Source organism: Panthera leo, chromosome C1 (assembly GCF_018350215.1).
Source record: "Panthera leo isolate Ple1 chromosome C1, P.leo_Ple1_pat1.1, whole genome shotgun sequence".
NCBI lineage: Eukaryota > Metazoa > Chordata > Mammalia > Carnivora > Felidae > Panthera > Panthera leo.
The window spans coordinates 198,354,523-198,371,388 of NC_056686.1; the positions used below are offsets into that span (position 1 = coordinate 198,354,523).

The 16,866-nt window shown below is 40.9% G+C and overlaps 1 protein-coding gene across 6 annotated transcripts in view; it reads right to left on the reverse strand.

Moving 5' to 3' along the window:
- The window catches only part of BARD1 (BRCA1 associated RING domain 1), an 83,775-nt gene extending 76,584 nt beyond the window's left edge, over positions 1–7,191 (reverse strand). For 3 of the 6 annotated variants that reach the window (XM_042950050.1, XM_042950049.1, XM_042950047.1), the window contains exon 1: positions 6,979–7,190. In XM_042950050.1, the coding sequence (XP_042805984.1) occupies positions 6,979–7,121 (143 nt within the window). In that variant the 5' untranslated portion in view covers positions 7,122–7,190. Of the gene's footprint in view, positions 1–587; positions 711–6,978 lie in introns of those variants that run through there. The other 3 variants (XM_042950048.1, XM_042950051.1, XM_042950052.1) reach the window with 3 other exon arrangements.
- Positions 7,192–16,866: the final 9,675 nt, after the last annotated feature.

Below are 16,866 nucleotides of genomic sequence, written 5' to 3' on the forward strand. Positions count from 1 at the left end.
TATAATAAAAATGACACTAAACAAAGCACAGAAATTCTTGAATTTTAGTTTCCATACCATCACTCATGCAAAATCTGTACCTTGCACCATACATGTAAAGAACACAAGGTTGACTGCAATACAATCTATATTAAGGAGCTTATAATCTAACTAGGTAATCTGATAAGCAAAGTTAGTGTATGATTTAAGAGAATTACAAAATGTTCTCAAGTTCCAGAGAGATGGCTTCTAGTTGGAGCCCTGGAAATCAATGCTGAAAGCTAAATTATTTTGTATTTTATCTGCTTGATTCCTTATTTTTCCCCCTGGTCTCCAAATAGATTCTAGCCCTACAAACAAGAGATCTTGACTTTCATTTTTTCTGAGCTCCCCACCACTACCTCCCTAGCATGGTGCTATACGAACAGCAGAATTTCGATAAATCCTTAGTGAATGAAGCAAATGGAAGAGTACATGCAAAAATGAATTTATATTAAGAATTCTATTTTATCTTTACCCTATTCTTTGTTTGATATACATATATATTAGAAAGAAAAAAGTCCAGAAGAATAAGAAAAGACATTTGCATGGTAACAGGATTTTTGTACCTTGAAAATTCAGCTACTCTACTTTTTCCAATCTGCAGTCATACTTCTGTTACTTCACATGTAGTTGATTTGGAAAGATCAGCGCAGTCAGAGGATTATAACTTGGGGAAGAACTAAGTAGGGAGAACAAACAATTTTTTTTTTTTTAAAAAGGGCCTATTGATATAAAAATTTCTTTGCAAAGAAGAAAAGGAAAGTAAATTCAGTTGAGATTACAATACTGAGGCAGACCTATTTCTTAACAGAATGGCTCCTTAAGCTTACTGAGATAAACTGCTACTTAACATTAGGCAAGATAGCTACCACAATGCTCTTACATTTTAGAAAATCGCCAAGTTATTTTTAAGTGTGGACCAACACATTTAACACCAAAATGCACAGGCTCTTCAAGCCAATTAAACAATCTGTTGTATTTGTCTTCAGAATAAACAAAATTGTTAACAAGGGATATGAATAATGACACAAAGGCATCTTATTCTGTGTATTTTGTATGCCAGATTCAAGTAAATCACGGAAAAAAAAAATTTTTAATCATGTCTAATTATTTAGTGTTGACAAATACTGAATAAATCAAGGAGCCAATATCCCAAAAGCCAAATGGGCAATAGACTCCTGTCTATTAATGACTGATTATAATGGGATCTATTGTTATGAGACAGATGAGCACAGAGAATATTATGCATACCTGCCTCAAATACTTCTGGTTATTCTGTCCTTTATTTCTTTTCTTCCAAAGCAAAACAGTATCTAAGTAACTGTCCTTAAAGCTTTACCTTTTCCACCTAATGCTCAAATGTTGATTTTAAGGCTCTTTATATTCTCTTCCCTGCTCACTTCCAGAAGTGTGCTTTCAAACCATCTAATGCAGATGACTGTCAAGAGTGCACTCCCAGCCTATAAAATCTCTCCTCAAAGTCCCAGGCTCATATTAACAAGAACTTCACTTGTAAGACCATCCCCAATGCTATGGGGAACAGGTGCTCAATGTCTCTGGTAAGTTTCTCTGGCAGACACAAGCACTATAGAACACCAGGTATGTGGAGGCCTATAATGGGTCTGTGTAACTCATGGTTCTACCTTTACCTCCCAGGGCGAAAGACCTTGGCTTCTACATCTGCTCAAGACCCTAGTCATTGTTTACTATAGGTAACTAACCCCAGGAACCTACAGAGGATTCTAGGTGAGTCAAGTGAAATTAACCAGGTCCTTATGGTATTCCCACTTGCAAAGACTCCTTAAATGTGATCCTAACTTAACCTAAATTCTTTAATGCACTAATTTAACAAACGCTAAGAAACCATGAATTCAACACTGTGGCCACAAATGTGAACCTGTCTTTATGAAATGTGTATCAAAGAATCAAAATACCACATAAGTAAATACATTCTACGTTTAGAAGAGATATAGGATACATGCTGAACACCAATGATTTGTGCCCTTTTCTGGATGTATGTTAAAAGTCAATAGAAAGTTTTAAACAATAATTTGTACCCAAAGGAAACTCATAATTATGGAATCTGCAGAACTAGAGGGAGTCTTAGAAAGCCCTTTGTCCATTTTCCTCATTTTATAGATGAGGACATCAGAGTGACAGGAAAGTTACACAAATTGCTCTACTTAGGAATTATGTGAACCAACTGAATAGTCAGTTGTTAGGCTACCAATTACTCTCTGCCCATCTGACTCACTTCCCCTTTATTCTACAGTACCTTTTAGCATATTGTGATTAGCATACTCCACCAGTCTCCATCTATGAAACTCTTTCTGAGGCCCAATTCAAAAGCCATGAAGCTTTCCTCCACTGGCACCATCCAAGTACACTTCTCTACATCTCCTTGGCCTTCATCATAATTTACCCTGAACTCTGTGTGCATTTTACCCCTTATAGTTAAGCGTGTGCTCCTTAAAGGTAAAAAATGTCTCACCATGTCACCACTAATGTGGTCCATCAGTGATCACTTATGGTCCTAAAGAAGAACCAGCATCAGAGCAAGCTAAAGGAGTAATCATCCCACTTAAGGATCACTGGCCTAGTAAAGTGCTTCTGAGCAAAGCTAATGAAGACAAAAGCTTAATGCTGGGGTCAAGAAATCTATCCTTTATTTTACAAACATCCATATAGCACATAAAACATAATAGGCACTGCTCTAAGAATCTTATAAATATTAACTCATTTAATTCTGGTAACCTCATAAGATAGAAACTACTACTAATTCATTTTCACAAATGAGAAAAGGAAGCATACAAGATAAACTAATTTACCCAAAAATCACTGAAGCAGGATTTCAAGCCAGGGTTCAAAATTAATGTTCTTAATCACTAAGTGATGCTATAAGAGAAAATAATCTTTATCGCCTTTAAAATGACAAAAAATAATTTAGAAAAATAAAATCATCTATGCCAAAAATCACAAGATTGCTTTTTTACTTTTTACTAAAAGTTGATTTAAAAAGTGCTAGAACTCCAGGGGCGCCTGAGTGGCTCAGTCAGTTGAGCGTCCAACTTCAGCTCAGGTCATGACCTCATGGTCTGTGGGTTCGAGCCCGGTGTTGGGCTCTGTGCTGACAGCTCAGAGCCTGTAGCCTGCTTCGGATTCTGTGTCTCCCTCTCTCTCTGCCCCTCCCCCACTCTCACTTTGTCTCACTCCATCTCTCAAAAATAAACAAATGTAAAAAAAAATTTTAAAAAAAGTGCTATAACTCCAAATTACACTATAGTAGAGGTCAACCTGCACACACCTAAAAATGTCAAGAGGTACCTAATTTTAACTCACAAAATAGTGTCATATGACACTTGGGGTTTACATTACAGCCTTTATTATTTTTTCCTACTTCCTTTAGGAACACATTATTACTATGCTTTCTGTCAGCCTCTCAAATGATACGGTCTTCCTGTCTCATTTTTCCAAATCTTTAAATAGCTTCTATCTGGTTGTGGGGCTTGGACCTAACACAAATGTCACATCTGGCCTCTTGAAAAAATTTCATCAGCTTCACCTTGGAGCCCTACTTATGTTAAAGGTCAAGAAACGATGCCCTGTAATGTAGCCAATCCACCCTCACCCACAAGCAATGCTTCCCGTAAAACAGATGCAATATGCTGTATAAGACAGGTGACACCTGGGAACACAATATAGATGACAGCTGCAAGCTGAATGTGAGGGTAATCGGGGTAATCACTAGTCCACTGGGTAGAACTTTGAAACTCTGTAAAAGGGCATACTGACACACAATTTCAAGTAACAGGACACTGCCAGGAATGGTAGGTAGCAAAGCAAGAAGCAGACCATCCTGAGTTGTTCTTTGAAGCAATGGCGTCAGGCAGCTACAGGGAAAGGCGTGGGTGGGAAAAAAGGGGTTATCTTCCCTGGGTAAGAAGAAACGGGCCACGCTTTATACACTGTAGACAGTGCCAAGACATATAGAGACACCAACAGGAATGCAAAATCACTTCTAAATATTAAATCCCGTGTCATATAAAATTTTACACTGAGGATTTTTAAACTTAAGACATTCTACCTATTAAAACAGTTCAGCAAACTATAGCTTATGCACCAAATCAAGTCAGTAGACTGTTTCTGTACAGCCTTGAGCTAAGAATGCTTTTTATGTTGTTAAGGGTTGTAAAAGACAAAAAATAGTAAGAACACAGATGGTGGTCAGCATCAGTTATTATATGACTCTTTACAGAAGTTTGCCAAGCCCTGGTTAAAATCTGCAAAGACACCATTGAGATTTAGTTGTTATTCCATCAGTGGTTCATATATTAACTTTTTAAGAAAATTCACTAGAGTTCAGTATTATTCTCCACCCAACAGGATAAGTTGTAATAAAAGTCTAGACCTAGTTACTGATGTCTACTTTCAGTCCTCTGGCTCTTATTGTCTGCTCACTTTTGTTAGAAACTAGAAAAATATTTGGCAGGGATAAAAACTGAAACTGGCAGGATGCATGGATGGCTCAGTTGGTTAAACGTCTGACTTCAGTTCAGGTCACGATCTCACGGTTCGTGGGTTCGAGCCCCGCATCGGACTCTGTGCTGACAGATAGGAGCTTGGAGCCTGAAGCCTGCTTTGGATTCTGTATCTCGCTCTCTCTCTGCCCCTGCCCGCTCACACTCTGTCTCTCTCTTAAAAACAAACAAACATTACGGGGCACCTGGGTGGCGCAGTCGGGTAAGCATCCGGATTCTTGGTCTCCACTCATGTCATGGTCTCACAGTTTGAGTTCAAGCCCTGCATCTGGCTCTGCACTGATGTTGCAGAGCCTGCTTGGGATTCTCTCTCTACTTCTCTTTGACCCTCCCCCACCTGTGCTCTCTCTTTCTCAAAATAAATAAAATTAAAAAAAATAAAAAATTTAAAAACAATTTAAAAATAAATAAAAATAAACATTAAAAAAATTTTTTTAAGTGAAATTGGCTGTATTATAGTTCAGGACAACCTACGGATTACTCTTCTTTTTATAAAGCACCTATTTTGCCTTCACCAAACCATTCAGCAAGCAGGCTATGCTTTTTTTGTATTTTTATAAGACACCTATTACTTATCACTTATTCTATAACAACCACCATACTCAACACTTTACACATATAATTTCATTTAGTTCCCCCCCCCCCCACAGAATGTTAGCTTCCTAAAGACTGAGGTTTTTGCCTGCTCTGTTCACTAACGAATCCCCAACGCCAAAATAGCACTTTGCAGGTGTTCAATAGTATCTTTTATTAGTAATGAATCCCCATAGGTGGATGAGCAGAGCACTATTATCACTCAGATGGGGAAACTGAGGCACAGAAATTAAATTACTTGAGACATGGATGCCTGGATGGCTCAGTCGGTTAAGCGTCAGAATCTTGATTTCAGCTCAGGTCATGATCAAAGGGTTGTTGGGAGCAAGCCCCCCGCCATAGGGCTCTGTGCTGACAGCACAAGCCTGCTTGGGATTCTCTGTCCCTCTCTCTCTCTCTCTGCCCTTCTCCCCACCTCATGCATTCTCTCTCTCTCAAAATAAATTTAAGAAAAAAAAATTTTTTTTAATAAATAAATAAATGACTTGGGCCATAATGTCAAAGCTGGAACCTGAACTCAGGCATCCTGACTCTACACTCTAAGTGAAGCACTATGATGTTGCCTTAGTGCCTTCCATACAGAAATGTCCCATCTGAATGTCTAACTTTTGTTTAACTACTAAGGTGTTACTATAATTGCTTCTATTATAGCAACTAGCAGAGCTAGTTTTAAATTTCTTATTCTCAGATGGAGGACCCCTGTGTTATTAAAAAACACACACAACTCAGAATGTCTCCATGTATTCTAGCAAAAGTGCCGCTTTTCTAAGGAGCGCGGTGATTTTTTTAAGTTTTTGTAAAACCAAATATAAGTGCAAAACTCGGTGACAGTTAAGTCCTCATTTTTAAAGAAACAGCTGCGGTAACTTGTGCTTTATGTAAGTTCTGCGGGTTGGAAATGGGGGGGGGGGGGGTCAAAACAAAGTCCAAAAAAGTCAGGCCAGCTACAAGCAGAGAGAAAACCTGAGTTATATCCATGCAGAAATACAGAGCTGCGCACACAGCAGGGGCTCAATCAATGCTCTTGGAAGAAATGATAAGGGTGACAAGCCCTTCTTGGTTTGTATACTAGGAAGAGCTATAGGAAAAGCATGGAGTACCAGTCATGAACATGATGTCTTCAGATATAATGAAAACCTTGAAGTGAGAGGGCTCCCATGGTGCAACAGCATGAAGGAAAATAAGAAGCAAAAAATGATAATAAATAGCATCTCTAAGAGCCGGAACCCCAAGCCATACAGCCTTTTGACTAAACCAAGGAAATGAGAAACTGAGTGAGAAATAGAATGGCGGTGTCCATCACACTGCCATCTTCAATCTACCTCCAGCAAGGGTCCCCCAAACTCTCCTCTCCCAAGAAAGCGCTGCTACGGAGTAATGGTCAAAGGATCAGCTCAGCAATGAGTGACAGCTGCTTGAAGCTTAGCGGGCCCCTTCAAACTTGCGCAGCCCGGGGCAGGAGGGATTCCAGGCCCAGTAAAAAGTCCCGATGCCTTAGCCCCACCCCAGCCCTACAGATTCAAAGTATGGAGGCGGGGCCTGAAATCTGCATTTTTTTTTAACCACACCTCCAGACGAGTCTTCGGCCCGCTAAAGTTCGACAACTACCACCTTAGTCGGGTTTGACGACGAAAAGACAAGCAAGCAGCGCGGAAAGGAAGGGGATGGGAGCGAGGGAGGGGACAACTAACACCAGATCCCTGGGCAAGTACAAAGTCTGCTCGCCGACCCGACTGCGGGGCGGGAATGGAAGGAGAGAACCGGGGGTTTGAAAAGATCCCCTCCCCCCGCCCTCGCGGCAACTCGCCCGAGGGTCCATCTTTACCAACGCGAGCAGCGCAGCAGCTTCTCCAACCGGTCGAACGCGGCGCGGCTGTGGGCCCAGGCCCCGCGCCCCTCCGGCTCCATGGCGGGCGCGGGACGAGGCTCGTTCCCGGACCGGACCCTCGGCTGCCGGTTCCCCGGCATCGCCCCGCCTTCGCCGGAAGGGCTCTTCCCAGAGCTGGAGACGCGGCGGGCTCGGCGGGCTCGGCGGGCTCGGGCAACGACCGAGACTCGACCAACCTCCGACCCGACCCCAGCCCGAACGGTCCCAGTTTCTGGGCCGGCCGGGACGCTGGGAGGGCGGGGCCCTGGGAGGCGGAGCCCCGGAAACGCGCCAAAAGTCCCGCGCGCGGGGCCGGAGGGGTGGGGCTTGCAGTTGGCGGGAAAGGGGACGGGTCCAGGCCACCTAGAGGGAAGAAGATGCGAAAAAGCGAGTCCTTGACTTTTCTGAACCGTGGGTTTTAGGGACCTCAAAGCGAGGAACTTTTAGTAGAGACTAATCTCTAAGGAGTGCTGTTTTGACTACCATAGAACTTGGAAAAGTTTTGGTCCTGACACTGAATGTGCCACCTTCTTCACTCCTAACAAAGTTAACTTTCTCCTTCCCCTCCCCCTTCCAGGTTTTTTTTGTTTTGTTAAAGATATGATGAGGGAGCTTGGGGAAAGCTAAAGGCAAAATACAGGCTGGCCACCACCCACCCCCAGGCGCAGGTGGAAAACGTGATAATCCTCAGACACTTCCTGGCTACCCAGAACAAAGGAAAGGGGTTTAGGTGCTTGCCCCGCCGTAATGTGGGAAACTAAGGAAATGAAAAATTAAATTCCTTTACTGCCCATTGACAAGTCTTGAAACAAGCAGTGACCTCCCTCTAGGAGCTCAGCTGCTTCAAGGATGACACTTTGGGGGGCAAAAGAGAAAATTAACATTGTCCCAAACTCCAGGATCCTGTAAGTCAACTTCCTTTATCTCAGCTACCCCAAGATACATGCTGGCAATCATACTCCAAGTTTGTGCCCCGCCCCCCATATATATCTAAAGGGTCTCATGGCTGAAGTTTTATTAAATGGTAATAAATAGTGTTTCCCTAGCAACAGCTAGCCCCTCAAGGTCCTGGAAACCTTGTTTCCAAAATTCCTTAAACTCTTACTCTATCCCTGACCCCCTCCCAACCTGAGGATATATAATGAGCTACCTGTCAGTACTCCAGTGCAGCTCTTCCTGCCCATGGGTCTTGTCCCCATGCTTTAATAAAATCCCATTTTTGCACCAAAGACATCTTCAAGAATCCTTACTTGGCCTTCGGCTTCGAACCACCCCACCATCACCCCAAAACTTCATCAGATCCGCACAATGATCTCTCATTGCTCACCATATTTTATGGATAACACCTACTGAGCACCTTCACCCTCTCCATCCAATCCGCTGCCAAATCATTGCATTTGCCCCTCTGACTTATTCTCAAATCTACCCACTTCTCTGTCTTTACTCCACCACAGGCCCCTTGTCTCATTTTTTACTTAGATTGTTGCTGTAGCCTTCTGGCTGATATCCCTGTGTCCACCCAAGTCCCCTCCAATCCTTAGGCTACACTGTAGCCATCTAAAACATTGCCAAATAACCACTTGGTTAGTGGAAACAGAATAGGTAAAACTAAGGAAGATCTTAAAGGGTGTTTTAACTGACCTATATTAGCATATTAAACTAACCAAATATTTTCTTAAACTCACAGGCAGTCAAGAAATTGATTTTGATTATTAACCCTGTTGAGCCATTGCTTACTCTTTGCGGAGCCTCAGAGAAATCAAATTCTAGAAAAGTTAAAACATTAAATACACTTAGAGATGCTATGGTATATAATGGAGTAAATTGGGGATTTCAGGAGCCAGACATCCCTACTTCTAATCCCACTTCCTCTGCTAAATAATTGTGTGATTTAAATCAAGTCTTAAGTCCTCTGAACATTAGTTTCCCTATCTGTAAAGTGGGAATATTTATTTTGTAGATCTGGAGGATTATAATGAGATAAATGTAAAATCACCTGCATCATAAGTGGTCAATATATGGTAGGTAATATGAAGATGCTTACGTATATAACCAGTACTTTTTTTTTAAATGTTTACTTATTTTTGAGCGAGAGAGAGGGAGACATACATAACTAGTACTGTTAATGGTTTACTTACCACAGAATAACACTGAATATTTTTATCAGATGCTTTTGTAATTAGGACATAATGTAACTGAGCAGAGTAAATGCAAATTTCACACTTTGGACCAAACAGTTGTTACTGAACTATCTGTACAGTGCTGTTAAATGAGTTGTGGTGCAGGGGCAGTGAGGTTTTCCTGCTGTTAGTTTCCTCTTCTTTCCCTCTGCCATTGCCCCATCACCTCTCACTACATCTCATGAAATTCTCAGCAGCTGGTTGATGGCAGCCATAGTAAACTCATCAAGAGAATAAGCAAGGTTACTCTCTCATCTGCAGCTTCCCCTTCCATTGCCTTCCTCTGGTGCTGCTCTGTCACTATTTTTGAGAGACAGAGACAGAGTGCAAGCAGAGGAGGGGCAGGCACAGAATCCAAAGCAGGCTCCAGGATTTGAGCTGTCATCACAGAGCCCGATGTGGGGCTTGAACTCACAGACTGCAAGATCATGACTTGAAGTAGGCCGCTTAACCAACTGAGCTGCCCAGGTGCTCCCCCCAAAAATTTTTTTTAAAGAGAGAGCACACAAGCAGAAAAGAGGGGCAGAGGGAGAAAGAAGAAGAGAGAACGCCAAGCAGGCTCCACACTCAGCGCAGAGCCTGACTCAGGGCTCAATCCCAGGATGCTGGGATCATGACCTGAGCCAAAATTAAGACTCAGACACTCAACCAACTGAGCTACCCAGGCATCCCACTTTACCTTTCCTTTTAAATTTTTTTTAATGTTTGTTTATTTTTGAGACAGAGAGACAGAGCATGAACGGGAGAGGGTCAGAGAGAGAGGGAGACACAGGATCGGAAGCAGGCTCCAGGCTCTGAGCTGTCAGCACAGAGCCCGATGCGGGGCTTGAACTCACGGACTGTGAGATCATGACCTGAGCCGAAGTCGGATGCTTAAGCGACCGAGCCACCCAGGCGCCCCTACCTTTCCTTTTTAATTCTAGTATAATTAGCACAGTGTTATATTAGTTCCAGATGTGCAATATAGTGATTCAACAATTCTACACATTATTCAATGCTCATCACAGTGTACTCTTAATCTCCTTCATTTATTTCACCCACCCACCCACCTCCCCTCTGGCAACCACCAGTTCTCTATTAATAAGACTATTTCTCAGTTTCTCTCTTTTTTTCTGCGTTCATTTGTTCTGTTTCTTAAATTCTGCATATGACTAAAATAATATGCTGTTTATCTTTCTCTGACTTACTTATTTCACTTAGCAGCATACCCTCTAGATTGATCCATGCTGTTGCAAATGGCAAGATTTCATTCTTTTTTTATAGCTGAGTAGTATTATACTGTGTGTGTGTGTGTGTGTGTGTGTGTGTGTGTGTGTGCGCGTGCGCGCGCGTGTGTGTGTGCGCGTGCGCGCGCGTGTGTGTGTGTAGATAGAGATAGACACGTAGATAGATAGATGATAGATCAGTCTTCTTTATACATTCATCTATGGATGGACACTTGGCTATTTTGGCAACTGCAAATAATGCAGCAATAAACATAGGGGTACATATATCTTTTCTAATTAGTGTTTTGGTACTCTTTGGGTTAAATATCCTGTAGTGGACTTACTGGATCATATGATAATTCTGTTTTTAATTTTTTGAGAAAAATTCATACTGTATTCCATAGTGACTGCACCAGTTTGCATTCCCACCAACAGTGCATGAGAATTCCTTTTTCTCCACATCCTTACCAACACTTATGCTTTCTTCTATTTTTGATTTTAACTATTCTGACAGGTGTGAGATGGTATGGGATATGTGTTTTTTAATCAACCTTTCCTCCCAGGCTTAGATCCTGAATTTTAAAAGCTAGTCCTTTAGGGGTGCCTGGGTGGCTCAGTTGATTAAGTGTCTGACTTCGGCTCAGGTCATGATCTTGCGGTTTGTGAGTTCGAGCCCCTCATCGGGCAGTGTGCTGATACCTCAGAGCCTGGAGCCTGCTTCTGATTCTGTGTCTCCCTCTCTCTTTGCCCCTCCCCTGTTCCCGTTCTGTCTCTTAATAATAAATAAACGTTAAAACAATTTTTAAACATAAAAAATAAAAGCCAGTCCTTTCTCCCATGTGCATTTATGTGTACAAAAGACGGGCCAATCCAGGATGAGATACACCAAGAATGCCTAAGATCCTGTAACTCTGCTTCCAGGGAAAAACTTCCCAGGAAAATCCATTCCATCTATGGCGTCTTGGTAAAGCCTTAGCTTAGTGTATTAGCAATATCCTGTCTTCAGTTTAAAAGGGACTAAAACGTCTTAATTCCCTTTTTGTGTCCCTGCAAGGACCTCCCGAGTACATCAGAGTTTAGGTTCGTTGCTCCATTTTGCTCCTAGTCTGTTCTCTTCCAGCTAAGCAGTACCTTAGACTCTTCCAAAATTATTCAGCCCACCCAGTGCAACATTTGGGTCCTACGGGCATTGTGAGGCAGACAAATTGGTTTGCTTTAGCCTGTTTATATATCCTTCTCTCTTCATGCCCTTCCTAACTGCATTGATTACCATCTGTAGTGCTGTTTATACTCCAAAGGCATCTCGGTCTGGTCTCTTTCCTGATCTTCAGGCTCAATATAACAGTTTGTTGAAAACAAACTGTCTAAATGCTAATTTCTTTCTTCTGTTGTGTTGTGAAGGATTTCACATAGTAAATCTCCCTCCTATGCACTTGGATAAACATATTTAACAAGCAAAATGGGACAGACATAATGCCAAGGCTCTCCTCCCGTGGAATGCGAAGCTACCTCACAAATTCAGCATGTACCCAAATTCTTCTCGTTGAATTATGGTGTCACACAGTGGAATCAACTGCTTTGACTCTTTTGAATGCATTCTCTTTTTCAGATATAAATTTGGTTTGCAAGGACCTCTGTGAAACCTAGACCCTCCCCCCGTCCCTGCAAAAAATGCAGTTTGAGAACAATCGATAAGGAACACTTGAATGGAACAAACCTCCACAGCATCCGGGAGTGTGGTCTGTGCTCTCTACATTTGACTCACCTGGCCTTCCTGCGTGAAAGTGCTCTTAACCTAAGTTAAAGTCATAAGCTCTGTGCTATTTTTTCTGGAATCCAATGTGGCATAATGATTAAGTGCATAGAGCTCTGGAGTGAAGCAAAACTGGGTTATAAACCAAGTCCTGCCATTTCCTACGATTGTACCCAGGGGCCCGTTGTGTTAACCTGTTTTGGAACTTTGTTTCATCTCTTGTAAATTTAGGATTGACGTCTCCCAACCTCACACTGGTAGGGTTGTGGTGAGAAAGGAATTACAAATTGTGAAAATGTTCTAAACCAGTAGTGTAGCTCAACCAATGGAAATCCCTTCATGATGGACTGGACTGAGCTTTAATAATACATCAAAGCTTAATTCACAATAGGCATTGAATACATTTTCCCAATTATAGGACTAGTTCTGGCATTGTTGAGCTGCACTAAGCCAGTTATACTTGCTTTAAAATCCTCTTAAGAGGGGTGCCTGGGTGGCTCAGTCGGTGAAGCGTCCAGCTTCGGCTCAGGTCTTGATCTTGCGGTTCGTGGGTTCAAGCCCCGCATTTGGCTCTGTGCTGTCAGCTCAGAGACTGGAGCCCGCTTTCGGATTCTGTGCCTACCTCTCTCTCTGCCCCTCCCCTGCTCATGTCCTCTCTCTCTCTCTCTCTCTCTCAAAAATAAATAAACAATTAAAAAATTTAAATTCTCTTAAGAGTGCATATTCTGAGTAAGAAGGAGCCACTCATTTCATGACTGTTGGATCAGAGATACTTGCTGGAGTAATTGCTTTGCAAATATGACTCAATAACTCTGAAAGGAAGCTTGAATTTTAACGATCCTAATCTCTTTCAGTATCATCTCAAATGAAGTGTCCACTGGATTTCTAACACCATCCATGGAATGATGTTAGTACTAGATAATAAAAAAATCTTTATAGTGTTTGTTCTATTAAGTTGGAAATTGTTTACAACATTTTGTTCATCCTCTAAGAGCAAAACATCCTCAGCAACTAAAAACAGTAACTTTGTTCTGTGTGCTATAGATAGCTTATATGAACCAAACAAAAAAGTGTGGCCCAAACTAATCAGGACCCACCACTCATACATGCCATCATGACCGATGTGGATCTCTTCTGGATTGGCACAATTGTGCATATGATCGAGTTATTGGTTGCAATGGATTATACCGAACTTTTCTGACATGCTGCCGTCTCAGACTTGCACTTAAGGACAGAGTCTGAATGTCACATAGACCTTGACATTTACTGAAAAATTACCCAAGTCTCTAGAAGCATCTAGATATTCTGAGATGGTGTTTGAAAGAGTGTTAGCTCCATTCTTGTGGGCATCTGCCAAATTTCTGTCACAGGCTCAAAAGTAACTAGTCTAAGGACATAGTTACATTAATGTGTCCCTATAGCAGTGGTTTTAAAGGTTTTGGTATCTTCTGTGTTTCCTGACCATTTATCAAATTTAGCCTGACACAGATATTTCACTGGTCATTGTTTTTTGTTCAATAGACTTCAGAGTTCAGCCCATTCCACTGCCTTTTATTGCTTGCTATTTTTAAGGAGACACCTCAGTAGAAACCCCCTTTTTCTGTACAGTGTAATTACTGAAGCACATAAAGTGGTTATAGCAGGAATTTATCACTTTCAGGTGGAAATACTCCCAGCCAAATAAAAGATAGAGTAGGAATGCCAGAAGCAATTTATAACAGGCTCACTGACATTTTGTGTTGAGAAGCTCTACCACTGAATAAGCATCAAGTCATAAATCTCTGTAAACGTGATTAAAGCAAGCAAGTTATTCTTCGAGGGGACATGATAATAAAAAAATGCTGCGATGCAAAGCAGGAAAATTCTGTTGACAAAAATCACCAAAAACAGCTGTCAGTAAAATTTACAAACAGCTTGTTTTAAATTCTGTTGAATTCCAGCAGCTGTTTGTTTGCACATAAAATGTTCATTTAGGAAATGAGCATTGGCCTTAGTTTGGGTTCTATTGTGTTTCAAAATTTTGTAATCAGCTTAATCAACATCCATACAATAATTTAAATTTCTTTCAATGGACAAGTAAGAGGTAACTAGTATGTTTAAGTATGCCTCGTATACAGTATGTGTTCAATAAAAAGAAGAATAAATGAGTGAATGACTATATACTATTATCCCTGAAAGCAATGGTCATTACAAAGTTTTATTTTTTTCCATCTATATATACTGCTTTAGAAATTATGCCTTGTTCATATTGGATTCACTTTACTAGTATTGGTAATAACCCTTAATAGCCCTTCAGCAATACATTCTAGAGTTTTAGAAAGCTGAATTAAAATTTAGTTACTGTTGTAAAGTCACTCTCTGTGAGAGATAGTTCATTAAATCTCTCCTCATATTTTTGCAAATCCCTTCATTTAGTTACTTTTCTCACTATAGCAAAAGATAGATATTTTTTCATCTGTGAAATAAGGATAATAGAAAATATTTTATTGCTGTTGTATGAATACAATAAGCTAATACACTTAGTAAAGTCCTTAGAACATAGTAAATTCTTAATAAATGCTGGCACTTATTACTGTACAAAAGCCTCAATGTTTGTGTGCCTGGGTGGCTCAGTCAGTTGAGTGTCGGTTTCTTGATTTCAGGCTCAGGTCATGACCCCAGAGTCGTGGGATCAAGCCCAGCATCCGGAGCCTTACTGGGCAGGGAGCCTGCTTGGGATTCTCTCTCTCTCTCTCTCTCTCTCTCTCTCTCTCTCTCTCTCTCTCTCCCCCTCTCCCCTGCTTGCCTACTCTCTCTCCAAAATCAAAGCAAAAGAAAAAACTCCAGGTTCAAGAATGATACAATGATGAGAGTTTTATTCTTAGGTAATAAGAGACATAATATCATCCTGTGTACTCAACTAGACAGGAATCCAGTGTGTTTCAACTTTTAAAAATGTCTGTGCCCCTCACTCCCCCAAAATCTATCTATCTATCTATCTATCTATCTATCTACCTACCTATCTATCTATACATCTATCTATGCCATTTTTAGGTATCAATTTGGAAGCTTGGGAGGTTGAGTCAAACCAAAAAGCATTACCTTTAAAATAACTATAACAATACTTTTCATTCTTAACCCAGAATTACACAATGATAATCTTACCTTTCCTGGAATCACTCAAAATATTAAAAATACATTGCATTTATATTAAATTTCCAAAAAAGAGTCTATAGCCCTAACATCACCCAACAGTGTTGACATCATTATCTCTCCATTTGACAGAGGAACAAATGGGGCTTCATATTGTTAGTAACTATCCCAAGGGCATACATCTTATAATTGAAAGGGCAAGGAAATAGACCCAAGTCTACCTAACTCTAAAGTTCAACTTTTAAGCACCTACATAAACCCAGGTTTAATTAAGGTCAACTTTGAAGGATGTTAAGTCCAAATCAGTTGAAATACCAGAGGACATATTGATTTTCAGCACAATTATTCATTGAAAGGCTACAGAAGAAGCTTAAACTTATAGTTTCTCCCCTCAGAGAACTGACTGTCTAGTTACAGACAAGACTAATGTGAGAAACAATACAAATAATATGAGACAGATTATAATTGTGTTCAATTATGTGGTGTACATAGAAGTATCACAAAAGGTCAGGGGAGAGAATGCTTAAAATTGCTTAATGAAGATTTGAGTGATCATAGCTATGTTTGTGGGAGAGGTGAAAGTAGGAGATAAGTCTCGGAAGATGAGAGGTTTGAAGTAGTAGGAGGGAGAAGAAAGATTATTTCTGATGGGAAAAATCGTGTGAACGCAGACACAAATGACAGGGAACATTGGCACCGGTTTGACTGGAGCAAAGATATTAGAGTGAGGCGTATGAAATTACTGTTTTTCTAGGTCAAAAATGGTTGGATAACAGTGATTCCATCTGGCTCAACCTAATACATATTAGATAGTAGTGATTATAGATACTACCTAGCTGAATGCAATAAAGAGCTCCTAGAATTTGGGGAGTCATCAGTGAAAAGTCACCTTCTTGAGAGGAAAGCTAGCAGGAAACAACAAATAATGGTTGAGATTATTATCTGCTCATTTATGTACCTTAAGAGAGATTTGGAAATCTGTTGCTTAGATATTCAAAGAAAAGCCTCAGTGCAATCAAAGCAAGCAGAGTAAAATTAAAGGACTAAAGCATTTTTTTTTTTAATTTTTTTTTTCAACGTTTTTTATTTATTTTTGGGACAGAGAGAGACAGAGCATGAACGGGGGAGGGGCAGAGAGAGAGGGAGACACAGAATCGGAAACAGGCTCCAGGCTCCGAGCCATCAGCCCAGAGCCTGATGCGGGGCTCGAACTCACGGACCGCGAGATCGTGACCTGGCTGAAGTCGGACGCTTAACCGACTGCGCCACCCAGGCGCCCCTAAAGCATTTTTTTTTAAACTTGCCTTTTCAGAGCACTTTGAGCCTGAGAATAAAAATTAAGTCACATTATGAATAATAGCCTATATTTATATAGTTTGCCATCTATGAGTGGCGTGTGATAGCTGGCTTGTATTGGCCTGCAAGAGCCAATATTAACCCTGAAGAAATTTTATTAGCTGCTTGTTAAACATAGCCACTATTAAAAACCATATTGTGGGGTGTCTGAGTGGTTCAGTCAGTTGAGCGTTAGACTCTTGATTTCAGCTCACGTTATGATTTCATGGTCACAAGATTG